The 27,255-nt window shown below is 45.5% G+C and overlaps 1 protein-coding gene across 2 annotated transcripts in view; it reads left to right on the forward strand.

Moving 5' to 3' along the window:
- The window catches only part of Myo16 (myosin XVI), a 485,099-nt gene that overhangs the window by 124,423 nt on the left and 333,421 nt on the right, over window positions 1–27,255 (forward strand). For both annotated transcript variants that reach the window (XM_028872308.2, XM_028872305.2), the window contains exon 2: window positions 1,623–1,886. In XM_028872308.2, the coding sequence (XP_028728141.1) occupies window positions 1,661–1,886 (226 nt within the window). In that variant the 5' untranslated portion in view covers window positions 1,623–1,660. The remainder of the gene's footprint in view (window positions 1–1,622; window positions 1,887–27,255) is intronic.

Here is a 27,255-nt window from a genome sequence, read left to right on the forward strand (position 1 = left end):
CCAGTACTCTAGAAGCCGAGGCAAGAGGATCGTAAGTATGAGGCCAGCTTGGGGTACATAGCACAGATCCTGGCTAGTCTAGACTCAATCCTGTCTTAAAACATTAGACTAAAAAAGAAAAAAAAAGGTTTCAGCCAGAGAGATGGCTCAAGAGTCATCAAGCCTGGTAATCCAGTTTGGACCCCAGCACCCACATGATGGAAGGTGAGAATGAACTCTGTCAAACAGCCCCTTAGTCTCCACATACACCCCATGGGACATACACACCCACCCCCATTCTAAGTCAATAAATGAAAAAAAAAGATTTATTTAAAAATAAGAACAGTTAGACACTTAACTGAATGCATGAGCCAGATCTGATAATTCATAATGATAATTTTCTTTCAATCATAATTTTTAGCCACATAGTAAATGTACTTGTGTAATGTTGTCCCCTGTACTTTGGGAGGTTTAGTGGGATATATAATGAGAGAATAAATTCCAGAAGGAAGACTTCAATTAGTCACTATATTAATAAGATGATGATGATAGTCACAACTTAATCCATAGTTCTGAGATGATAAAAAAAAAAGTTTATGCCAACTCTGTATTTATACTTGACCGTAGTTACATCTCTTAGAAATGAGTGCTACCTATCACAAGAAAAAGGGGTCCAGCTAGAAGTTAATGGGGGTAATAACTAACACCATGGACAACTGACAGCATGTGTTACATGTTCCATTCCACTGTGTCAGCTAAAATGCCACACAATGTGTTGGGCCCTCCCCCCTCCCCCGTTGGTAGCATGGGCATCACCACTACAATAATGGAAGACTAACTTTTATTAGGATGGCTGGAAAGAGTTACAGGGACATGGCCATATCAGTGTGCCTGGTGTTTGAGTGTGAATGAAGACTTGCCAAGAAATAGTAACTGCGTGTCAAATTTTAGCCCCAAATTCAGGTTTAGTTCCTAGTATTCAGTCATAATTGAGAGTAATGACTAATTATTTGAGCCCTTCACATAAATTTATAGACAAGGTGGAGGGTGGGGTCAGTTCACTGTTATGTCAAGGAAAAGTTCATGTTTGTATCTAAATGTAATTTGTTTTACTGCTACGAAATTGTGAGGGTTGCTCTACTGTTTCCCTGTTCTGTACAATAGGCCATGCCGCCTTTGTGCATCAAGCACAGAGGAGATGGGGTGGGTTGTTCCTGCTCTGCAGTGGGCATTGAAGATTTGAAAATACTGTAGGCATTATAAAATCAGGAATGCAGTGAGCAATGCAGAATCAGGAATGCAGTGAACACTGCAGAATCAGGAATGCAGTGGGCATTGTAGAATCAGGAATGCAGTGAACGTTGCAGAATCAGGAATGCAGTGGACATTGCAGAATCAGGAATGCAGTGGACATTGCAGAATCAAGAATTCAGTGAACGTTGCAGAATCAGGAGTGCAGTGGACATTGCAGAATCAGGAATGCACCCAATGTTGGAGAATCAGTGGGCATTATAGTGTCAGGCATGGTAATAGGCAACATAGAATCTCTCATGGCCATGGACCTTATTGTATCTGAATGTGTGTAATGCTGCTGGCAGGAAGTGAGGGTGTATCCAGTGACTTTTCTCTCTTCTTTCTTTCAGGTTGCTATCAGCTATGTAATGTTTTTCGATCCCATGAGATGGAAATTGACCAGTGCTTGCTGGAGTCCCTTCCCCTGGGCCAGCGTCAGCGTCTGGTGAAGCGCATGCGCTGTGAGCAAATCAAAGCCTACTATGAGCGAGAGAAAGTGTTCCAGAAGCAGGAAGGGCTCCTGAAGAGAAACAAGCCCGGGAAAAGCCAGAAGGTTCGCTTCAGCCTTGCTGACATGATTCAGGACGCCATCATCCACCATCATGACAAAGAGGGTACGCCTTCTCCGTGGGGCTTCTTACAGCCTATTTTTGTGTGTTGTTTTCTAGGGAGATGAGAATGCTTTTTAAAAAAAGTGTTCTTTCCAAAAAATGACATGAGAAGTCATCAGTCTCTTAGCTGATAGGTGAAAAAGTAAAACTTTGGTGAAATATTTATATATTGCCTGAAAGAGAATTACTTATCTGAAAGCCAAGCAATGACTTCTTTTAAAATTGCATACTCTAATTTGTTTTGTTTTTTGTTTTGTTTTGTTTTTTGTTTGTTTTGTTTTGTTTTGTTTTTTGAGACAGGGTTTCTCTGTGTTGTTTTGGTGCCTGTCCTGGAACTCACTCTGTAGACCAGGCTGGCCTCAAACTCACAGAGATCTGCCTTGCTCTACCTCCTGATTACCGGGATTAAAGGCATGCACCAGGACACCTTTATCTACAGACTTGTGGCCTTAGATCAGTGGTTCTCAACGTGTGGGTGGCGACATCCCCAAAAGACCATTTCACAGAGGTCACATATCAGATATCCTTCATATCAGGTATTTACATGATTCATAACAATACCAAAACCACAGTTTATGAAGCAGCAATGAAATAAGGTTATGGTTGGGGTCACCGCGACAGGAGGAGCTGTGTTAGAGGGCTGTGCTTTAGGAAGGTGGACAACCACTGCCTGAGGTGACGGCTGCGACTGCTCCCCTCATTTTTTCCTCACATACACACAGACATGGTGGCAAAGTCAGAGGCCTCAAAGTTCTCAGAGGGTTAAGAGTCAGTTTTTTTAAAAATCATTTCCTAGGCTGGTATTGTGACTTTGGCTTGTGTTCATACAGAAGGTGAATGAATGGTCTCAGATCTTACATTTGGGTCTTTGATTCATTTTAAGCTTTGTTTTATAAAAGGCTGATTTTGCTTCAGTGTGGAGTTGAGTTTCCGCATTCTGTATGCTGGTCGGTGTCCAGTTTCCCTGCATCATGTGTTCAGACTGCACTTTTCCCAGTTGGTCGTGAGTTGTGAGCTTATTTGGGGGAATCTCTACTCCATCGCATTAATCTCTGTGTCAGTTTTTACCACCATCAGCCTGCTGTGAAGCTTTCTAGTTAGCCTTGGAGCTGGGGGACGGGGGTGGTTCAGCCAGATTTTTGTTCCATAAATCCTGGGTTATGGTGTGAAAATTTCTTAAGCATGCCTGATCAAAATCCCTTTTGTCCTCACATGATTAATTTCATCACCATTCACACATTTTTATGTATGATTTTCTTTCTGCTTTTTTTGTTGTGGCTTTTATAATCTACTTATCTTACTGTGAGATAAATGCTCCATTTCTGGGTGTATGTTATGATAGAATATGATGTTTCTCCCACCAGAGTAGTATATTTTGATGCTTGATCTTCTTCTGAGAATGAAAACTTTAGGAGATGGGGCCTAGCTAGAAGAAGTAAGTCATAGGAATTACACCTTTGGGGGATCAGAGGAGTCCTAGGATATTGAGATGAGTTTAATAGCCAATTCGGATAAGAGCTCAGAAGACCAGAATGCCAACAGCAATATTGGCATTAAAAATCATTTTGATTAGATTTCCGGTGGGAATAAGGACATGGTTCAGACTGCATTGGAGGCCAGATGTGTTGTTATCATGAAGACATGTCTGTCTTATGTCCGTGTCCTGAGACTTTGTGGCAGGCTATGTTTAAAGGTGAATGGCTACTATATCAATTAGAAGAAATGTCAAAGGCATCTTGTCTTCAGGCTCAGGTGTAGTTTCTCTCTGCTTCTCAGTGAGAATTAGAAATGAAAAGCACAGCCAAAAGATTAAAAAACTGCAATTTGGTCAGAAAAGCCTGTACAAAGTAGAGGCTGAAGAAGCCTCACTTTCAGAAGAGATCAACACCAATAAAGAAAGCCACACACTCTTCCCTGGACCACTAGGAAACAGTCCTGGGGGACATCTCTGTAGTACACTAGATCCTGCTTGTCACAGCTTCAAGGAGATGAAGGTCCTTGGAAACTTTCTCTTGAAAACTTAGCTCTTCTGGGCTCCCTGCTCACATGGGGCCACCTAGGAAGTTGTTTCCCAGGATTAATTTCAGCGTACTCAGCTGCCCAAACACTCAGAGGCCAAAAACGTCATGGTCTAGTGGAGGACTGAGCTACACATTCAGCTTGCATAAGACCTTGGTGTAGTCCATGTAGTGTGTAGGGGGGTTACTGAAGTGGAAAATATGCAGGAAAAACCTGACCATGGAGACTCCTACCCAAAATTCTAAGGAAATCTGAAGTTGTGGTAGGGGGACAAACAACATGCGATAAGACTGGAGTTCCTGTAGGTAGCTCCAGAAAGGGAAATGCATAGAACTGTGAGAATGATGTCTAAACTGTAGTGAGGATCCCATGATGCTGAAGATGCCAACCGTGTGGAACTCCTTCCAAGGAAAGCCACAGGCAGCTAGCAGAGCCAGCCCAAGTTAGATGCCTCATGGATTCAGCTGGCAAGGCCACAGGCACAGAGTTGTAAAGGGCCCTGGAGCTCACCTCACACCCAGCATGTCCTAGATGCTGGCACAAGCTGTGGGAAAGACTTAGCTTGTTGTGTTTCAGCCATTAGGGTTCCCTCCCTCCCGAGTTCTTCTACTCCTCCCCTCAGAAGGGGAGCACTATATTATACCACCACATCTACACGTGTGCACTATACTACCACATCTACACGTGTGTACTATACCACCACATCTACACGTGTGTGCTACACCACCACATCTACACGTGTGTGCTGTACCACCACATCTACATGTGTGTGCTGTACCACATCTACACGTGTGTGCTATACCACCACATCTACACGTGTGCTATACCACCACATCTACACGTGTGTGCTGTACCACAACATCTACATGTGTGTGCAGTACCACCACATCTACACGTGTGTGCTACACCACCACATCTACACATGTGTGCAATACCACCACATCTACACTTGTGTGCTATACAACCATATCTACATGTGTGTGCTGTACCACCACATCTACACATGTGTGCTGTACCACCACATCTACACGTGTGTGCTATACCACCACATCTAAGTGTATGTAACTTGTTTTTAATTTTACCAGGGCTGACTACTAAGAGTTTATCTTGATTCTCAAAGGATATGTTGGACTTGAACTTTTTAAAAAGTTTGGAGCTGATAGAAGTTTTCAGGCATCTTGGAGATAAACTAAATACGATGTCATTATGTGTCAGCCTTGAGCTAAATGGGCAGTGACTGAAATGCTATGGGTTGGACCTGAAATGTTCCCCACAGGCTCATTTGTTGGATGATCGGTCCCCAGATCTTTGTGCTGTCGCCAAGTGGTGGGATGTTTAGGAAGGAGGGCCTCACTTGAGGAAGTAGCTCACTTGTGTGTGCCACTGAATGTTACACGTGGACCCCAATCACTTCCAAGTTGTTTGCTGACTACCCTGAAGCCAAAAGCCTTTCCTTTAGTATTCAGACAGCCAGGGTGTTCTTCCTAAGAGCGTAGGTCCAGGTCCAAGCATGGGTTGAAACAAGCTGTCCTATATCTTTACTCATTTTAATTGTTTATGTCAAGGACATTGTCACAAAGACCTTATTGTACCTAATACAGTATAAATGAGGACTTCTTAGCCAGTGTGAAGTATGTTCTCTGAGGCCAGTGGTTGGCCAAATCTAGACTCTAAAATGGACATCCTTCTTAATGAATTAGTCACTATTTGAAATCATAAGGACTCAGAAATACCAGGTTTTCTTTGTAGCTCACTGTAGAAGATATTTTCCTGACCTGATTTTATTTTATTTTTTAATGTGCTCAGTCTGGAAAATTCATGAATTTAGGAATGTATGCATTTCCAAGGCTCTCAGATCGGGACTGTGAATCTGTACATAAGAACTGTCAGCACGCTCTATGCAACCACAGCTATAATAAGACTCTCCGCCCCTCTGTGTGGGCATGCCAGTTGAACTGCTCCCTGCTGAGAAGTTCGTACATCTCATTTAAACGTGTTTGCTTTTATGCCTGTGCATGTGGCAGTAGATGTATGATCTGGTGTAGCCTGAGAGATCCTTTAATCCCATGACACCTGAAAGGACAAGTACTTGTGACCGCACCTGAATCTCTATGCTGGTGGCCATGATGCTCCCCATCATTCTGTTCGTATTTGTAACTGATCGCTTAGCAGCCACACTGATATGAGGAGCTGTGTTTCTCATACTCTCGCTCCATCCTTCCCGTCTTGTGCTTCCCAGGAGAGTGGAGTAGAAGTTTAAAGCCATCTACCTTCTTCCTGGTCAGCTGTTGCCACAGAAAGTGTACACAGCACCGAGATCTTCACACCATCTCCCTGTGTTGGTGGGAAAGTAATGAGACACAAAATAAGTGTGTAAAATTATAAAGCCCCTTAGATGAAACACCCATAGATATTACAAGATGATGTCTATGGTCTTAAAAGAAATTAAGAGTGATAAAGTACTAAATCGGAGTCCAAAGTAAACTGTTTTACATATTTCTTTCCTAAAATGTTATAAACCATATTTTGTGCAGTCATTCCTGCCACACAACCTGAATGGTTCTTTTTCCAGCGGTTGTTACAGGGGAAAACCATGCTGTCCTCAGTGATCAGAAGGCAGGAAGCGGGGTGAATTTTCCCAATCTAGGGAGAAAGAAGAAAAAGCCCAGGATAGACGAGAAGACAGTGCATGAGCCAAGCGGAGTGAACCTGAGAGAGGTGGTGCTTGGGGGAAGCTGCTGTAAGAGCATGGTCCTGGAGAAGTTTGACCTTGACCTCCACTCAAGCTTAACCTGTGAGGGAAGGCAAGGAGAGCACGCTGCCGTGGGTGGGAGAGCAGCCGAGCAGCCACGGACGCCTGGACACATTCAGACGGCTAGCCGGGGTGAGCCGCATGGGAGCAGAGCAGTGCTTTTTAATCTGAGTATCTTCTGGAAAGTCCCCTTTGTTTCTGTTCCCTCAGTCTGTGTCTTTGCATTCTCTGTTCATTTAAATGTCATGAGATTTCCAGGGAATCTCTTGAATCGGGGGTGGGGGAGGTGAGGGGGCAGGGGGTGCATATCACATGTTCCAAAAAGGGACCTTGATACACTGCAAATCGTTTTCAGCCAAGAATACTCCTGGATATTTAGCTCTTCAGTGGGTTGAAGGGTGGATATGAACTACAGCTAAGGGTCTGTTGATGTTGTCTCGGCATTAAGATAGCTGGCATGGCTGGGATTCTTGCAGTGGGAGTCAGAACAACCCCAAGAGCCATATCACAGGAAAAGTCCATGCACTCATCCCATGTATCCTAAGACTGTGGTGATATATTGTATATCAAATAAAGCTTGCCTGAGGATCAGAGGGCAGAGCCAGCCACTAGATTAAGCAGAGAGGCCAGGCAGTGGTGGTACACTTGGGAGGTGGAGATCCTCCTGCATCTCTGTGAGTTCAAAGCCACACTGGGCTGCATGAGATTGATTCCATGGAATAGAGAAACAGAGCCAGGCAGTGGTGGCACAGACCTTGAACCCCAGTACTTGGGAGCCACAAGCCTTTAATCCCAGAACGTGAGATCTCGTTCCTTTGCTACCAGTATTTGGGAAGCACTCATGCCATTAATCCCATCACTAGGAAGGAAGTGATATGGCTGGGTGGAGAAAGGCGTATAAGTTGTGAAGGGACAGTAATGAGAGGCCTTTTGGCTGAGGACTCAGAGGAATTCAGTCAGAGGATTCATGGAGATAGGATCTCCCCTTCCATTTGGCCTGAGGACTGGGTAGTGGTGAGAAGTTTCTCCAGTGGCTTGTTCCTTTGTCTCTCTAATCTTTCAGCAATTACCCCAATATCTGGCTCCAGGTTTTTAGTATTAGTATTAGTATTAGTATTAGTATTAGTATTAGTATTAGTATTAGTATTAGTATTAGTATTAGTATTAGTAGTAATATAAAGCCTTTTAGGAATTCATGCAGCAAAGACTGTTCTTTAGAGAATAGCCTGGAGTGGAGCAGCCAAGGCTTCCGTCTCCCTGATGACCCACTGAGGGCTGTTAGTGGCCATGAATAAGGTCACAGGAATATATAGTGTGATCAGTGATGACACATGCTTAGGAAGTCTTCCTGGAGGGGCTGGGAGACCACTATGCAGAAACCTGGGGAGGGCATCCTTGATGGCGTCCTAAGTAGAGGATGTCCCGGGATGCTGAGGGAACAGCAAGACCAGCAGTGCAGCAGAGGCAGAGCAAGCAGAGGGCACACTGAGGAGAGGGGATGAGGAGTCTGCGAGGGGTGTGTAAAAGGACTCTGCCCATTGTATTTGGGGATTCCTGACACCAGTAGGGGGTTTTGATCTCATGTCATTCAGAACTTAACAGATCAGCCGTAGCTGCCTCCTGAATGGACAGAAAGAAGGACTTGGGGAAGCAAGTGTGATGGATCTGGGGTGAGCTGGGCAGGGGATGACTGGACCCAAGTGGAACGAGAATGGTGAGAAACAGTTGGGTTTGAGGCAGAGGGAGGGGGTGGGCAATGCTGAGTAACTGTCTGTAGGGTGAGCATTCATTTTCTCCTGCTATGAGAACACACTCAGTAGTCGGAAGAGAATCAACGCGTCATCTTATCTCACCTTGCTGTAGGTGAGAAGTCAGATCTGGGGCTCAATAGGAGGAATGAAAATTGGGTTGTATAGGAACCGCTCTTGCCATAGCTGACAGTAGCATCCCTTGGACCAGAGTCCCCTCCATCTTCAAGGTGAGCCAAGGCAGACCCAGACCCCTCTCACACGTCACGTGTTTTGCCATGTTTCTGTAATTCCATCTCTTTGATCCGTCCTTCTGTCTGTCTCATCATCTTCCAGAGCCTCGTGTGGTCACCGTGAGTTTACCCAGGTCATTCAGACAGCTGGACTATTTAAAAGACAGTACAAAAAAAAGCTATAATTTGCATTTCTTATATAGTTTAGCATATCCACAGTCATAAAATCCATAGGCAAAACTAGGTCACCCCAAATCCCGCATAGGACCAAGAAAGGAAGATGCCACAGATTTTTATTGGACAATGACAATGACATGATGCCATTAATTACTAGTTAGACACTCCTCCAGGCGTTTTTATAAGACAACCTGACTTGCTGGCTTGAGACAAAAAAATTGAAAGTCATGAGACTGTATAATGGCATGAGTAGACGGGACAGGAGGCGTCCTTGGCTTTCGGTGGACTGTGTTATACCTCACTAACGACCTGGACCTCAGCAAGCATGCGGGTGGAGCAGAGGGGCAGGGACAGGGGAGCCCGGAAGATTGTGAGTGCAGCAAAGAATGGCTAGAGCTGCCTAGACATGCGTTTGTTTATTCAGACTGCCAGAAGCTCACAGATGGAGGACTAAGGAATTCTAGAATCAATAATTTGTGGAAGTGAATCAGAGCGGCCAGATGCAGCCAGAACTAAGGGGAAAACAGGGGCAACATTTTGGTGGGAGCCCAGCACAGTGCCTGTCAGGGTCATCTGAGGACTAAATGGGACACTAAATATATTTAAGTGACTGGCATATGGCATTGGAGAATGCACAGATGCAGACGCTCTCAGTGCTGATGAGTGACATGAATTTCAGCCCATTTCCAAAGGGGCCGAGCCATCCAGCTTCTCACTAATTCATAGTTACAAAAACTCTGAGCTCATGCGTCTGCCTTCAGCCTTTCTCCCTATAATTATAAATTCATTATAATTTATAGCAAGACATTCCTAAAGCCCCGCTCTCACTCTTATGTTCTCACACGCGCAGTCGGTTCGTGACACCCGGAAATCAGACAGCGGCCAAGGTCAAAATCCACTCCTCACCGCTCCAATTCTATCTGTGAATTCCTCGTCAGGCCACAAGAGCAACGACTACTTAGCATGCGTGGACAGTAGGGGTGGCTGGCGGATGTCATTTGAAGGTCCCTGCATACAGGACCCTCCTCAGGATTCTAGCAGCTGCTGTGGGAGAGACATCCCCCAGCACACTGTTTGTAGGGATGAAGAGGAAACATGGGCTACCTTGGCCGAGGACACGCAGGTCCTAAGCCGTGGAATGGGGATCGGCCACTGCACCCAGTTCAGAGTTAGGGACCCATGATGCCAGGCCCTCACAATGCTGCCACATAGCACCCTCCTGTGAAAGCCTGCCCTTCCCGTGCCTGTTAGAACCCCTTCCTTTCTGTCCACAAAACTCCACACTTCTACCACTCTGTGTTTGTGACTTGTGTGTCGCTGCGAGCAGATACTAGACAGACGCGACTTAAAAGAGGAAAGCTCTATTTGGCCAAAAGGCCTAAAGGTGACAGCCTGTCATGGCAGGGAGGGGGCAGTTCATACACCAAGGGACAGGAAATGGAGGAAAGGGATGCCGGAAGGGCAGGACACAGCCCCCAAGGACGCATCCCGCCTGCCGTCTTCCCCCCAATGCGATCACATTATGAATCCCTTGATGAACTGATCTAATGATGAGGTCAGAGCTCTGAGGGTCTGACTGCTTCACAGCCCATCAGCTGTCAGCCAAACCTCCAATGTGTGGGTCTGTGAGGGACACTTCATGTGGAAGCCAGGGCACAGAGTCAGATTTGTGTCACGCCACTTCACTTTAGTGAAGCCGTCCACGTAGGACAGATCTTTTTAATGGACAGTACAATAATACATATATACATGCATATGGCCCGTCTTAAATTCCTCCCAGTTACTATGCCAGTAGCTGGTCAAGTTATGACCACAAGGCAGGCGGTTAAAATAGTGGCCACTTTGCACAATGCTCATTTAGTGTTGCTGAGACACTAAACCATGCATTGACTTCATGCAGAGCCCTTCAGAATTTAAATGCCCTTAATCACCACCATCTTATGATTTTATATCTCATGATTGGGCACCTCCAATTATGTAGCAGCTGTTGCCTATTGTCAGAAAGCATCCTAGTTCAGTGAACAGAGCTATGTAAATCCACCAGCTGCCCCATGCTCGCTGTGGGTGTGAATGCTGTATACACAGAAGCCCGGGTCTCTGACACAGTTGCTCACACAGAGAAGAAACTCTGGGGAGTCAGGCTGTTGAGTGTCTCCACCTTCCTCCTGCAGCATACCCTGTCCTGAGCTGAGCTGAAGTCTGCCTCCTGCACGTTAGCTAGCAGGTAAAGGACTGACCATCACGCTGGACAAACTGTTCTCACGCCCACTCAGTTCAGGCATGCGGCCCACTCTGGAACATGGACAAAGAATGCCACAGTGTACACTAATGGCTTTTCATGGAGAATGTTCTCTCCCATTCCCTCCTTAAAGGCAGGCTGATCCTTTCTGTCCAGTCTGTGAGAGTTTTATATTAGTTAAACCTAACTCTCAGGGAGAATCTGTACACAGTCCATGTCTAGTACAGCCATGGAGATTAGGGGTCTGGAACCATTTTTCCTGTTAGAGCACTTCCCATGCATACACTGCTGTTGATGAAAATTCACAGGGAGAGCCTGTGCTGAGTCCTTCTCTGTTGACCGGATCACTGTTCTCAAGGTACCAGTGGCCTAGGTTTCTCCCTTCTCCTAGAAAACCTCTAGTTGCAATTAATGGTAGAACTGAAATCTCTGATTGCTGATACTTTACACACTCAGATCATGTTTTCATTGAAACTGAAAAAAAAAAAAAGCAAATACTTTAGTTGAGTGAATTGTTGCCCCAGCTCAAGTCAGCTCCATCAAGTTTCAGATAGCTTTACTTTCAGATAGATGAGCATAGAGGTTATGATTCACTGTGCTCCAATACTCTACAGGAAGAGGGAAAAAAGGGTGACTGGTGATTTCATGGGAAGAGGCATAGTCTGTCAGCGGCCTGCAGTGCTGCATGGTTGACATGCTCAGCCGCCAATCTGCAGATGGTGTTGGCCTTCGCCGGCGTCTGTAGCACAGGCAGAAACGAGATGTTGTACGCAGAGGGCAGAGATGTGCCATTTGTAAGATCAGAGAAGCCATGTAGTGTCTACAGGATGTGCAGACTGGAATATATTAGCAGAGTTTGTCCTGCGCTGTGTCAGTGTACAGGGGGTTTCTCTGAAGGGGACGGCAAGTGCTTATGTCTGAAACAGCACCTGCCTGCGGCACTGAAGCCGCCCTCCCCGAGGCCGGATTCAAGGTCTAGGCCCCTGTCCCTGGCAGCATGGCTTGTGTTTTCTGAAGTAACAAGAACGCAGAGCCACCCCACCTTGCCTCTTGTTGCCCCCACACAACCAGAAAGCCTCTTTGGCCGAGTACTCCTGGCTCCTCCTCTTGCCCCTCTCCCTGGAGCGTTCATTTTTATAGGATTTGTCTCCACAGTTACACCTGTGCCTGACTTGTTGCTAAGTTCAGGAAAAGTTGTAAAACATTCTACTATTTATTTATTTGCTTGTTTGTTTGTACCTGTGTGAGCATGTGATGTACCTGTGCACACGCAGAAGGGAGCATTGGATCCCTTGGGACTGCAGTGGACAGGGGTCTGTGGGACTCCTGGAGTGCTATATAGATATTGGGAGCCAAAATCTGGACTTCACACAAAGTGCCCCTGTAGCACGAATTCTAATTGGCCTTAATAGTAAAAACCTAGAGCCAGATATGGGGGTAAATGCTGAAAGATCAGAGAGACAAAGGAGCAATCCACAGCCACCTCTTACCTTACCAACTCATCAGCCTGAAAGGGGGGCCAAGCTCCTGTCTCTGTCCACCTTATATTCCTCTCTCCACCCAGCCATATCACTTCCTGTTTCCTCCTCCCAAGTACTGGGATCAAAGGTGTGTGCCACCACCGCCTGGCCTCTGTGGTTAACCAGCGGCTTAGCTCCGCACTCTGATCTCCAGGCAAGCCTTATTTGTTAGAGCCCAAACAAAATATCCCCACATGTCCCTTAACTGTATCTCCAGCCCCTTGGAAATATTTTAGTGCCCATTTTATTCATTTGCAACTAGTACTGACCTCACTGGCCATTTCCTGCTTTTCCCTTGGCTCTCCTCACTGGCCTTGCTCTCCTCGGGGTCTCTGCAGATGTCTGTGATGCTCCTCCTCGCTTGACTTGGCAGGATAGTTCTCCCCCATTCTGTAGTCTACACCCCACAGCACCTGTATTTGTCGTTTCAGACTGACATGATGAAACACCAGTCTGTAGAGTTTACACAGAAGAATCTTGTCTTCCTCTGACTCTGGAAGTTGGGGCACTGTGGATTTGCTCTCCCTGAGGATTTCCCACTTGGTGACTCATCCCTTCCAATAAGGGCATCAGTCAGACTGGACTTGAGACCTAGCCTTATGATCTCATATAACCTTCATTCGCTCCTTTAGAGCTGCCAGAGAGTTCCACTGACTTAGGGTTTTAAGTTAAAATTTGATGGGAGATACTATCGAATTATTCTTGCCATCTTGTTCTAGCAAATCAGATCCCTTGGGAGGCTTCAAGTTACACTGTGCTCAGGTCCTGTAGTTGGAATTCTCTTTGGGCCACCAACTGGCTTCCAAATAAAGACACAGCAACTTATTATTAGTTATGAATGCTCAGTCTTAGCTCAGGCTTGTTCCACTAGCTCTTTTAACTTAATATAACCTGTTTCTATTGATCTATATTTCTGCCTCAGGGCTTTTTAACCTTCCTGTCATTCTGTATGTCTTGCTTTCCTGCTTCCTCCATGTCTGTCTGTCTGGCCCCTGGCATCTCCCTATCCTCTCTTTTTCTTTCTTCCTTGAGCCTAAATTCCTCCTCCTCCTTACCCTCCCTGCCCAGAAGTTCCACTTATACCTCCTCCCTCACTATTGGCCATTCAAGTTCTTATTAGATTAATTTGGTGCCGTAGGCAGGCAAGGTAAAACAGTAACACACCTTTACATAGTTAAACAAAAGCAACACATCTTTGCACAGTTAAACAATTATTCTGCAGCATTTTCATTTCATCTTCCACATCCCTGCCTTCTCCTCCAGTATTACTTACAACGCTGAGCTTGTAGGGAAGGAAAATTGCCAGGCCTCTGAAAGAGATGGTGCTGTATAGACAGCTAGCTCTAGCAGGAATGGACCAGTTCCCTTCAAGTAGATTGCAGGAAAAGAACAAACATGGTTTATTCCCAACTCCAGCATCCTGGTTTGTCTGTCCTGTGGTGGTCTCTTCTGTGAGAGCTTCTGACATTACAATATTACCAGTTAGGGCCTTTGTGGACTTATGGCTTCCAAAATGCTGTGCCAAGTGAACCTGTTTTCAAATGACTTGTCCTGCCTCAGGTATTATGTTAGCAACACAAAACGGAGTAAGACACCATGGACCCTATTGCCGAGCTTCCTCACACTGTCACCTCCAAATGACCTTCTTCGTAACATTTCCCCCACACAAAGGGTAAACCACCTGGCACTTCAGAGTCCTTGTCTGATTGTATTTACAGCAGATTCCAGGCACACTCAGAAGGCCATCAAGTTCTCACCGTAGGCAAGACGACTGCCTTCTGTCTGCCACTGTCCTGATGATCCCACCATCCCACCGCCTCCCATGACCTCATATCACATGATGAGATCTGGAATCGTGGAAGAGATAAACCTCTGCGCATGTCTACTTTGTTATCCTGGGTTAATGGAGTGGGAAGACTCACCCTAACTGTGGGCAGCCCTGTTCCATGAGCTGAGCAGAGGAGGCCTGTAGTACAGAAAGGGAGAAAGTGAACGTCAGCTTCCTGACTGTTCGTTGGGGTGACCTGCTGCTCCACACTCCTGCCTCCATGCTGGCCCTGTCACAGTGGACCATATCTTCTAGAACTGTGAGCCAGAGTAACCCCATCTGCCTTTAGGGTAGCTTCTTGTCAGGAATTTTGCCATAGCAACAGAAAAAGTAACTAATTTGTTTTTTTTATTTGGGTGACTAAATTAGCTAATATTTATGTAATTTACAGCAGGATATATGGAAAGTACTGTTTAAAATCCATTTTTGAAAAATTGTTATTATTGTGTGAGGGCTATAGAGGTAGTTCAGTGTTAGAGGTATTTACTGTTCTTGCAGAGGACCTGGGTCCAGTTCCCAGCACTTATGTGGCAGCTCAGAATCACCTGTAATCCTAGTCTCACTGGATCTGGTGCCCTTATATGGCCCTTGAAGGTTCATGCATGCATGTGATCTACATATACTCACACACATACACACATATACATATAAAAATAAATAAACAGCCATGCATGATGGCACATGCTTTTAATCCACTTAGGAGGCAGAAGTAGGTGGATCTCTGTGAACACAAGACCAGCCTACTCTACATACTGAGTTCCAGACCAGCCAGAGATACACAGTGATACTGCCTTAAACAAATCTTGAGTATCATTGTGTGTATGGGCGTGAGTGTATGATGTCTGCATGAGGGCTCATATCATGCCACAGTGGATGTGGAAGTCAGAGGACAATGTTGTGGAGTCTGTTCTCCCTTTCTATCTTTACATGGGTTCTGAGCATTGAACTTACATCATCAGGCTTGTATAGTAAGTGCCTTCCCCCTGGGTGCCATCCTTCCAGCCCTGAATCCTCACACATGTCACTGTACTGTGTTCTGATGCATCCCATGCTCCCTCCCCCATCACACCTGCCCCCTTGCCTCTCTTCTCCCTTCCTAGTTGTCACCCTTATGATGTCATTGAAATGGAGTTCGCTACCCTCTCCTGACCCTCCTTCTTTAGTGTCCCTTCTTCCTGCTCATGGCCCCATGTCTGTGTCCCTATGTGTGAGGAAGCAGTGTATCTGTCTAGTCTAGAGATGTGGGTAATGTGATGGCTTTCAGGCCCATCTGTTTTTCTGCCAGGGTATGATTTCACTCTTCTTTGTGGCTGAATACAATTTGCATTGTGTGTGTGTAGCACATTTTTCTTTATCCATTTATCTGCTGATAGACAGCTGGCATGGTTCTGTTTCTCAGCTCTGGTGGATAGGAAAGCAATAAGGCTGAGTGTGCAGAAATCTTTATGGTATGTTGACTTAGCATCCTTCAGACACATAGACTCAGGAGTGATAGAGCCCAGTCACATGACAGTTCTACTTTCACGTTTGAGGACCCACCACACTGACTTCTTATGACAGAGCTGGTTCCATGCCCACAGCAGTGTAAGATGTATAGCTATGTCTATGGGTATTAGACCCGTGGATCTAGAATCCACTTGTTATACTGACCTCATGATACTCAACACCAACACCTCCCTGCTCTGAGTCACTCTGATGCAGAAATATGTCCCTCGTCATTCTCCATCCCAGTGAGAGGGACGTGCTGACTGGATGCAGGCTCCTAGAAGACGACCCTCTCCTCCTCCCTTCCTTTTCTTCACTATAGTAACCTCTAAGTGCCTGTAGTGGAAACTACTGACTTAACTGGAGGTTTGGTGGAATACAAACAAGGAATCAAATATCGGACCACTTGTAAGCTGGGATTCTGTGTCTGGTAGATGAGTGGATTTCTGTGGAACTGGTGTATAGAATGTAAAATGCTGACCACAGCTGTGGGATTTCTAGGAACTAGTTTTCAATATCCCAGGACAACTACAAAATTATTCTATTAAATAACTATTCACTTCTTATTCAAATACAATGACTATTAGAAACACAGTTGATTTTATATCAATTTAAAATTCTTAAAGATGAGACTCGATGTCAAGTCTGCCCAGCATTGTCAGGCTCTGTGGAATTCTTCCTCCAGAGAGACCAGAGTTAGGAAGAGGCCTTCTCTCCTCTGCGACTTCTGTTGAGCTAATAGCTCTGATGGGGGCACTCGGTGGCCTCTGCTGGGGCTCATCCTCAGAGAGACTGAGCGGTGATTAGAAGTTGGGAGCTTCATCCCATCCCAGGGAGGGTAGAGGGCTGGGGATTGGTCTGTGAATTGCCATGGCTACAAGGAAGAGGCACCTAGAGATCGCAGTCAGGTATGGTTGTTGGTAAGGGCGTGACTGATACAACTCCTTCCTACCCATGAAAACAGAGCCTCTATGCCTGGGAAGCATGAAATCCCACAAATGACAGAATGCCCTCCACAAGGAGTTTAATTTGGACCCCTGACACTTTTAGAAAATGGGTCCTAGACACATCAGAAGCCTACATCTTAAGGACATCTAGTGACCTGGAACCTGCTGACAGAGGACCAAGGTTGATGGCTCTAGGGAGGAGGCACCTAAGGCCAAGACGGCCTTGAGTAGCTGCAGTATTGGCTCTGTAGGACAGTATCTTACAGCTTGTTCTTCCTACTGGGCCTCACATTTGTTCAACATGCAATCCGATGTGTAAGAAAAGGCCAGGCCTGGCAATCACAGAGGAAACAATTTGGCTCCATGTAAGAAAGCGATCTCATGCACTCTGTGCAGGATGCCTTGGGAGATGGTGAGCATGCCATGAAAATTAACCAAAGTCCCGGCATCACAGGTTGTTCTTGGATAATAAACGGTACTTATATTCTGGGTACTGGGAGTGTGAATTTGAGCCTCATAGCTGTAAGCTACAACCACAACTATTATAGTTGATTGTTTTTGTGCACTGCTGAATTGATGCATCTTTAGAATCCCTCCTGATGTTATTTGTGCCTCAGAGACTGTGTCTAGGAGCTTCAGTGTAGGCTAAGTTGAAACTTCTGCACACTTCCAGAAAATCCAAGGGTCGGGTCTTCTGTGGGTTCTATCATCAATCATAGATTATTCCCATCTGTGCCTGCAGCAGATTCAGGCAAAGAACCATGTCCTGGGGACTCCACCTGCCTTTCTCTTGCGCTTTCCCTGCAGGTTATCAAAGCATAGCTCCTGTATCATTTTATTAAAGCCCTGTATGGAGGTATTACTTAATAAACACACCTGCTATGAGAGCGCAGTGTGATCTGTAAGCTTTGCAGGATGTGTTGATGTCACTGTGGAGAGTGCATCTTTATACAGCATGTTGATGTGACTATGGGGAGCGCAGTGTGACCTGTAGCCTAACACATGTTGATGTGACTATGGGGAGTGCAGTGTGAGCTATAGCTTTACACGTGTTGATGTGACTATGGGGAGTGCAGTGTGACCTTTAGCCTAACACGTGTTGATGTGACTATGGGGAGCGCAGTGTGACCTGTAGTTTTACACATGTTGATGTGACTATGGGGAGTGCAGTATGACCTGTAGCTTTACACGTGTAGATGTGACTATGGGGAGCGCAGTGTGACCTGTAGCCTAACACGTGTTGATGTGACTATGCAGAGCACAGTGTGAGCTATAGCTTTACACGTGTTGATGTGACTATGGGGAGCACGGTGTGAGCTATGGTTTTGTCCCATGCGTTGCTGTAACTTAGCGACATTGCTGTTGGACCCTTGGACTTTCACTTTCTCACCAGTGACCTGGAGATGGCAGCGTAGACAAGCCTGTGGTGAACACTGGGACTCAAGACTCTGGGTACATGGTGGTTTTCCTAGTTCCAAATTGCCAAAGGTTTGCAAAGAACTCGTCATACTTATTACAACCCATAAATGCTCAGAGGAAGACAAGAAAAAACAATTGTCAGATTATAAACTTTCAGAACATGTGTCAGTATGACATTTGATACCAAAGTAAAATTTATTTTAAAATTCACATGAACTTCAAACCCGCTACATGAAAAAGAATTGGTGCTTTGATTTTTTTTTAGTTGTTTATGATATCCTATTTTTATCACAAAGAAACTTCAAGAATACATATGGACATTAAATTTTACTAAATAAATCTTTCAAAATATATTAAATAATTGTAAATGTAGTTATATTAATATGCTCATATTTACCTTTACAATGCAATATATGTATACTGGTTTTGTGGCTCAGAGTAAAGGTACTTACCACCCTGACTCATGACCCCTAATTCAACCTCCAGGACCACATAGTGCAAGAGACCAATCCTTGACCTGTCTTTAGACCACCATACACACCATGGCATATTCACACACAGACACACCCATATACACCTATGCACACACACAGAGATATAAGTAAATAAATGTAATAAAATTATAAATAAGCAAACTAAATGCGATTAGCAGTTGCTTCTGAGTCCATCCCCACTTATTAAATTAATGCGCTTTAAAAAGAACCCAAGAATTTTATCATGATCCCATGTCATTGTAATTAAAATGAGTCATTTTGTTTGAATTGCCAAAGGGATCTCTAAGTGAATCACCGGCATTTATTATCTTTTCAATTATCACATGTCATAAGAATTCAATTAATTCTCATTGTCACAAATTACCATGCTGTACTTTGGGGGAAAATCACCCATTTCCTGTTTTCCTATTAACGACAGAACCAAGGTACGGAGCCTGTGTGATATGAAAGGGGCAGACCTACCAGCAGCAAAGACATTCCTGGCAGGAAGCTGGTGCCTTCCAGGCCTGAGGTGCTGCCTCAGCCAGCAGGTCCCTTCCAGGTAGAGAGAGAGAGGTCAGAGAGGCCCAGTGGAGAAGGGCCGTGTAGAAACTGCTGAACAGTGATTCTTCATCCAACACTCACAATGGGGCCTGAGAACATCACCACTGTTTCTGTAAATATGATGGATTTTTTTGTGTGTAGTTGGTCTATGCAGTCCAGGTAAGAATCAGCTGTTACGGAATGTCTGACTTTCTCTAAACATTGATAAAAATCCTCCCATCTCAGCCGGAAGCCCAATACCTGCCACTCAAGACTCTCTGCTCTCCTCACATGAGGGTAAATCTCCCTGTCCCGGAAGGTGGGTGTGATGCCCCTGTTCAGGCTCCTGTGAACCCCTCCTCCCATCTGGGAACTCTTGTGGGGTGGAGAGGTTGACCAGTTGTTCTCTTCCCTTTTCCGTCATCTAATTTCTTTGCAAGTCTTTCCCTTCCCTTTGATTCCGACAGCCAGTTCTTCACCAGAAGACCCAGAAGGCTACAGGTGGACAGTTGGCTCTTTTGAGACAGGGTCCCTCCTGTTTCATCAACATTTGCCGGGTGGAGAATGGCTCTTCCTGGGGGTGTGCAATCTCGTTCTGGTCTCCTCCATCCCTTCATGTTTAAATTCCTAAGTTAGTCAATATCACAGAGCTTGGGAAGGTAAACATGGGTCCAAAGCACACTGTTCTGCTCTGTGTGGGGCGGTTGTGCTTACTCTAATTAGGTCTGAGCTGGAATGAGCTGGACTCCACTCGACGGACAGTAGTTATCTGGTACATGAGGCTGTATCTTTTCGCTTCCTTCTTCCCTCTGTCATGCACCCCATATGTTGGTATCTAAGAGAAGATACTTTCTACCGTGCTGTTCCCACAATCAGAAACCACCTTCTCGTACCATGGTGCTCAGTGTCAAGATTTCATAAAATAGCTTCACCGTGCTTTCCCCCGACCCATGTCCTCTGCTGGAGATTCCTGTCTATCTAAATACATCTTGCACCTGCAAGCAATAGAAATCATTCCTTCCAAGATAATAATAAAAAAAGTAGTACTTTCCTTGGTTCATTTTTGTGTTTCCATGAATTCCTTTAGTAGTATTATTGAGTATTTGTTGACCTGAAACACCTCAGACTTGGTGCCTTAGATGCATTCATCATGCACAGTATTTATGGGACAGGCCTCTAGCCAGGCATAGCCAGGCCTCTGCTTAGGGCATAATGAGACTATAGTCTCAGGTCAGTGGACTGTGTCACCTACTGAGGGCTTCTCTGGCAGAGACTCGGCTACCTTGCTGAAGAGATAATGGGTTGTCTTAGGTTTCTATTGCTGCAATAAGACAGAACCAAGGTACAAATCCTGTGTGATATGATTTATCACGTGTTGATGTGACTATGGGGAGTGCAGTGTGAGCTATGGTTTTGTCCCAGAGTCCCTAAATATGATTTCTATTGCTTGCAGGTGCAAGATGTATTTAGATAGACAGGAATCTCCAGCAGAGGACATGGGTCAGGGGGAAAGCACGGTGAAGCTATTTTATGAAATCTTGACACTGAGCACCATGGTATGAGAAGGTGGTTTCTGACTGTGGGAACAGCACGGTAGAAAGTATCTTCTCTTAGATACCAACAATCACGACCAAAAGTAACTTGGAGAGGAGAGGGTTTATTTGACTAACAGCTTGCAGTCATCATCAGGCAAGGCCAGGCAGTAACCAAAGCAGAGGCATGAGGCTTGCTCTATGTGGCGTGTTTAGCCTGCTTTCTTACAACTTAGCACCACCTGCCCAGTGTGGCAGCCCTTCTACATCAAGCATTAATTAAGAAAATGACCCATAGATTTTCCTACAGGACAATCTGGTGATCTCTCTCTCTCTCTCTCTCTCTCTCTCTCTCTCTCTCACACACACACACACACACACACACACACACACACACACACACACACACACAGACTTGTGCTATTCCATACCATATGCATCTGGGCATCTGTACCCTGAATGCCGGATCTTCAAAGCCTCTTTGGAGGGGCTTGTGGACTGAGCAGCCATTCCTGCCTCTCTAGTTTGGCTCTGTCCCCTAGGTCCATCTTTTGTTCACCTGTTCTTCCATTTTACATTCCCCTGTCTCCCATCTCTCTATCTTCTTGCTTCCCCGATGTCGTCTTCACTTTAATTCCAGAGGGGAGGGACTTATCTGATTTCTCTCATCTCTTTCTCCAATCCCGTAATCTCCTGGCCTGCTGTGTATCTTGACAGCTGTAGTCTGGTCTGTAGCTTCCAACGCATTACAGGCTTCAGAGTTGCTAAGTCTTCTTGATCCAATAAAAGCCTACACATTTATCTTTCCTTAGTTGGAGGCTTACCCACGTTCTGCTATCCATGGAAAGCCCAGATACATTTTTATTACAAATTATTTTTCATAAGCCTGACTAGGTGATTATGATCTAGAAATAGTTTGCTGACTTGGCAGTACAAGCTTGTATTTTAGAAGGAGAATAAAGCTTTCTGTAGGGTCACTATCTGAGGTTCAAAAGCACAGAGACCTGCAACTATTGGCAACATAGACATTGTTCCAAGGCAGAATTTAACAATTGGACTGAGTTAGGAGCTAATTAGGGAACAAATCAATTTGTGACACTTGACCTGACTTTTGTGACCTTGAGATTTCCTGGGTAGTGTACACCCCAATATGTCACTATCTGGCCACCAAATGTGGGGGGCTGGCCTCAGGAGGAGGGTGATATATGGAACAACACAGCCCCAGCCAAGTTACAGCTGGATTTGTAAATGTATCTTTAAAAGACATTTAAAGACCAGGGATGCATCTCAGTGGTTAGCTCCATAGTCTAGTGTGTCAAAGGACCAAGGCAGTTTGATCCCCAGGACAGAGAGAGGCAGGGGAGGAGGGAGGGATAGAAAACAAGACGTTTGTATTCAGATATTGGTTGATTTACAGAAGGCAGAGTGTCTTGTATATTCTTTTTAATTTTAATTTCACGTATGTGCTTGAATGTGTGGGGATCTCTACATATGTATGTGGGTACCTGCAGATGCCAGAAGAAGGCATTAGATCCCTTGGAGCTAGAGTTACAGGCAATTTTGAGCTGCTTGATGTGGGTACTGGGACTTGAACTTGGGTTCTCAGAAGAGCTGCAATTGGTCTGAACCCCTGAGCCAGACCTCAGCCCCATTTGATGTACTATCAATAAGTATGAGTTGCATGAAAGTTTCTCATTGTTACTTTGATTATTCCTTATATAAAGGGTTGTTTTGTAAGTTGTCTGCCAATTTTCCCTATTGTCGTCTTTTTATTACGTTTATTTATTCGTGTGCACATGTGTGCATGAATTTGAGTCCTGGTGATCAAACTCAGCTTGTCAGGCTTGGCTACAATCCCCTTTACCCATGGAAGCATCTATGACTCATGCTTTATTTTTTATTTATACGCGTGTATGTGTATTGCCTGAATGAGTGTATGTGGAAACATGCATAGGTCAAAATCAGGCATCAGATCCCTCAGAGCTGGGATTAAGGGTATGGGTGGGATGCCTGGCTTATGTAGCACCGAGAGCTGGAGGCAGGCCCTCAGGTTGTACAGCAAGCCCTGTTAACTGTGGAGCCACCTCTAAAGGTCTTTATGTTTGAAATAACAGAAAGGGACATTGAAACCTAGGGTAAGTAGGCTGTATAAAGTCGAAGTGGGAAGAAAAGAGACAGAGAGGCAGCCCAAGCATGCAGGGCAGGGGAGATCAAACCATTTTACTCTGGGGATAAAGGAGGTGGTTGCAACTATTCAGTTTTAAAATAAAGATTGATTTCATCTTCATTTCCAAAGGGCGGGTGATTACTCATGCAGCAATCTCTGCAGCTGGGGGAGTTACTCTAATTCCTGTCTGTCCAATCCGTCGAACTGACACACTCTGATTTTCACACTGCACCCTGGCCATTGTTGAGGCCTTTGATGAACAGAAACAAGCTGGGGCTACTACAACTCTCCGATCTGGACTTTCAGGAAGTCACACTCTGCATAGGCTGGGGGCTTGACTCAGATGTCACCTATGTGAAGGACCCTGGGAGTGACTCTCAGTTGATCTGACGGCATCATTTCCAATAGCATTTGGGGAACTCCCAGAAGCCTGACTCACTGCAACAAGCTCTGACATGTCTGACCTTCTCTTGACATTTGGCAGTAGAGTTTTAAAGGTGAGGGGTACTGAAGCTGAGTCGGACTTGGGCACTAGAAAAAGCTGTCTCTTCGGCACTTACAGTCGAACGAGTGGCTCCATGCATCCTGGTCCTGGTGTTTTCTTGACGTTTCATGAGACAAAAATGTCCTGAGCAGGTCTGAGACCAACCGAGGTATTTGGTATTCATCACCCTAACCCGTGTGGCTCACGTAACTTCAGATCTTAAAAATCAGCTGAGAGGCAGCAGAAAGTGAGTTGATTGCAATGAAGTATTTGAAGTATGACATAAAACACCGGTGATCTGCCTCTGAAGGTGGCTCTCCCCTATGAAGACCCGCCATTGATCATGAATAGGTTTTTTTTTTTTTCTGGCTGTGGAAGGATTCTGTTAAGGGAGGAAACTTCTGACTACTATTGAAATTGGAGTCGGCGGTGTCCTGAGGGCTCCATTTCTCTTTCTTTCTCATTGTGCCACTGGGGCCTGCCCTTCTGTGTGAGCCTCTCTGGAGACGACAGTTATCGGTGCTGAACAGGACATGTGTCTGAGGTTGAGAAGGACAATGCGCTGTAATGAGATACAGAAGGAAGGTGCTGACTGGAGCGGTCCCACCCTGGGATAGAACAGCAGTTCTAGTTCCTTTGCATCTGCGTGGAAACCCTGAGGAGCAGAGGTGTGCACCCAGCAGGCTCACACAGGAGTGTGAGGACTCCATGGAGCCCTCCTAGGGGAGCAAAGTCAACCTCTGTATACAATCTGTTCTCATCGGTCATTTGGAAGACTCCACGTATATTTTAGGCATCAGCAAACAGTGGATATTCTGTGAGTCAGAAAGCCATGAGTTACCCTATAAATATCTCCCCTTCATGTGTCAGAATTCCTAAAAAGTGCAATAAGAGTCATGCAAACAAGATTATTTATATTAAATGCCCCGTGAGGACAGTTTGTGAGACATAAAGATAACATGGTATATATGGCTTAGGGAGTGTGTAGCTGGGTGTCGTGGCTCGTGTTATCTCAGTACTTGGAAGTCAGAGGCAGGGGGATCACTGAAGTTCAAGGCCAGTGAAAACACAGAACACTTATCTTCCGAGTCTGGCTTATTTTCTTTGGCATAATGATCTGTGTTCTTTGATGCTAGGCAAAATTAATTGATGCTGATTCTCTTGGACATACGGGTGACAGCCGGGGTTGCTCACCGCAGGGTGCCACGTGGGAACTGTCTGAAGTGATGGATAGTCTGTCACCGTGAGCTAAGTGAGGGTTACTCGGGTCTCTTCACAAGCACAAATTAATCATGTATACATTTGAGACTTGTGCGTTTTACTAAAGGTAAATGATGCCTCGATGCAGGAGAAGCCTCTTTGTCTACTGCATCGAGTGCACATCTGTGGGACGTCGGACTGTAGGTGTGAGCCTCACCGCGGACTCTATCACTGGCGTCTGCTATTGGACCAATGCTCCAGGACTTGATACAGAAACTTTCTAATGAACCTGGTAGCCCACCTGGCTAGCTGCTCGATTTTTAGCTCACTGAAGATTCCAAGCCGTTTAAACCACACTGTCCTGTCACAGACTTGACCTTCTGTCCACCTCTCTGGTCTCAGGGGATGAGCCGCAGCCAGGTGTTTCCAAGTTCTTGACCTCAAAATCAGAGAACTGAAAATCAGGGTCACACAGATTTGGAAAAGGGCACACTGGTAGAGCAGGTTATGGTAGGCACACTCTCAGGCACACTGACCGGAGTGTGTGAGTACACAGGGCCCACATGAGTGCCTTGGCTTCCATTCATGGGATGCAGAAGAAAGGGAGTTTGATTATTTAGGGTGTAGTTTTGGTGGTTCTCTACTTGACTGATAGTTCTGCACATGTCTCTTCCCATAATGCATCTGATTTTAATCATGTGCGTGTCCACTTGTGCATAGGTGTAGGGTGGTAAATGGAGATTTTCCCTAAAAGTTTACACAGTGGTCAGAGTGTAAACATGTACCCCAAACCAGCTCAGGCAAGATCAGGTACATAGAGAAAACACTTGAATAGAAATGCTCCAAGTCTGATTTATTTCTAGGGGTGGAGAAACCGATACTGTTGCTCAAGGACTGAATGGGTGTGGGTAGCCTGACACAGGAGGGAATCCAGGGATCTTCTTAGGTAGCTCGGTGCATTGTGCTTAAAGAGGTGTACACACAGTGTGTGTAGACAGAGGAGATAGGCTGCCCAGTGTATTATATCAATCCAAAACAACTAGGGCTCCTGTCTAAACTAACATCCATCCTCACCTGCGGTGTATGGACACACACAGGAAATCCAGCAGGGCATACTTTGAGTCTAGGGAATTTCAGTTTTGAAATAAGTTAAAAGCAAATCATGTCTATGATGCATTTGAAAGCATAAAAACCCCTAGAGTCAATGCCTGTCATTCACCCTGCTGAGGATTACATGGGGCAAAGATCGGGTTTGTGTGCCAGCAATGGCGAGGGAGAGGCGACCTGCCCTGTGTACAGGCTTTCTGCCTCTCTTTATGTCTGGCTGCTCAGAGTCAACTCTCCCTATCCAGTGTGGTCCATTTCCCTGCAGAGGGCTTCTCTTTACCTTGATCCGAGGGGGTGAAGTAAGCAGACTGTCCCTAGAAGAAATAAAATTTGGTAAATGAGTAATTTTTTATTCTTAAAGTCAACTTGCATGATTTACTTTTTTGTTTGTTTGTTTGTTTGTTTTTCAAGACAGGGTTTCTCTGTATAGTTTTGGTACCTGTCCTGGAACTCACTCTGTAACCCAGGCTGGCCTTGAACTCACAGAGTTCTGCCTGCTTCTGCTTCCTGAGTGCTGGGATTAAAGGTGTGCGCCACCACCGCCCGGTGTGTGATTTACTTTTAGTTTCTGGTTTATAAAAACTTATCACGAGCTTCATTTACAAATGGATGACAGTTACATCTAATTAAAACCTAGGTCTAGGGATGAGAAGAAGACTCAGAGGGTGAAGGAGGTTTTCATGCAAGCCAGTGACCTGTGTTTGGTCCCCACAACCCACGTGAAAGAGGAGAGAACTGACTCCACGAAGTTGACCTCTGACCTCAATGCGTGTGCTGTGATGTGTACATTTTGCTCATAGTTCCAGATGGATAGAGTCTGCCACGTGAGGGTGAGGCGTGGTAGCCAGCTGCAGCCATGGCAGCAGTAGCAGGAAGCTGAGAGCTCAGATCTTAAACCTCAAGCGTGAAGCAGAGAGAAACGTGGAAGTTTCTCAAGGGGTTTTGAACCCCCGAAGTTCCTCTCTCACAGTGGCACACTTCTGTCAGCAAGGCCACATCTCCTAAACCTCCGCAAACACTGTCGCCAACGAGGGACCAAGTGTTCAGATACTAGCACCTACGGGGGACATGTCTTGTTCAAATCACCACAGACTTCCAGGGGTCGTGTTTTATGAGGAAGTGGGAAAGGGGTCAGCCAGTTCCGGTCTCCTCTCTTAAGCCATGGAGCCGACATTGTCTCCTCTTTAAGGGAACAAGACTCTGTGTGACATGATTTAGTCGGCAGATAACGGCGTTACCATGAGATATGGTGCAAACCTGGGATGTTTGCCCTATGAGCTTCCGGTTCCCACGTAAGACATCCCACCTGCTCAAAGACACGGTGTGGGTATTCCACTCACAGAGCCCATGCTTGTGTGTAGAGGGGGTGTCCACAGAACCCAGCTCTCCAGTCCCTGAGCCTCCTTGGCCCCAAACTTGAGAGGCACCCACTTAGACCACACTACCTGACCACACCCCCAAGATGACCTTGAAGGAGATCTGGTTAAGTGAGCCATACC

This window comes from Peromyscus leucopus, chromosome 17 (assembly GCF_004664715.2).
Source record: "Peromyscus leucopus breed LL Stock chromosome 17, UCI_PerLeu_2.1, whole genome shotgun sequence".
In the NCBI taxonomy this organism is placed as follows: Eukaryota; Metazoa; Chordata; class Mammalia; order Rodentia; family Cricetidae; genus Peromyscus; species Peromyscus leucopus.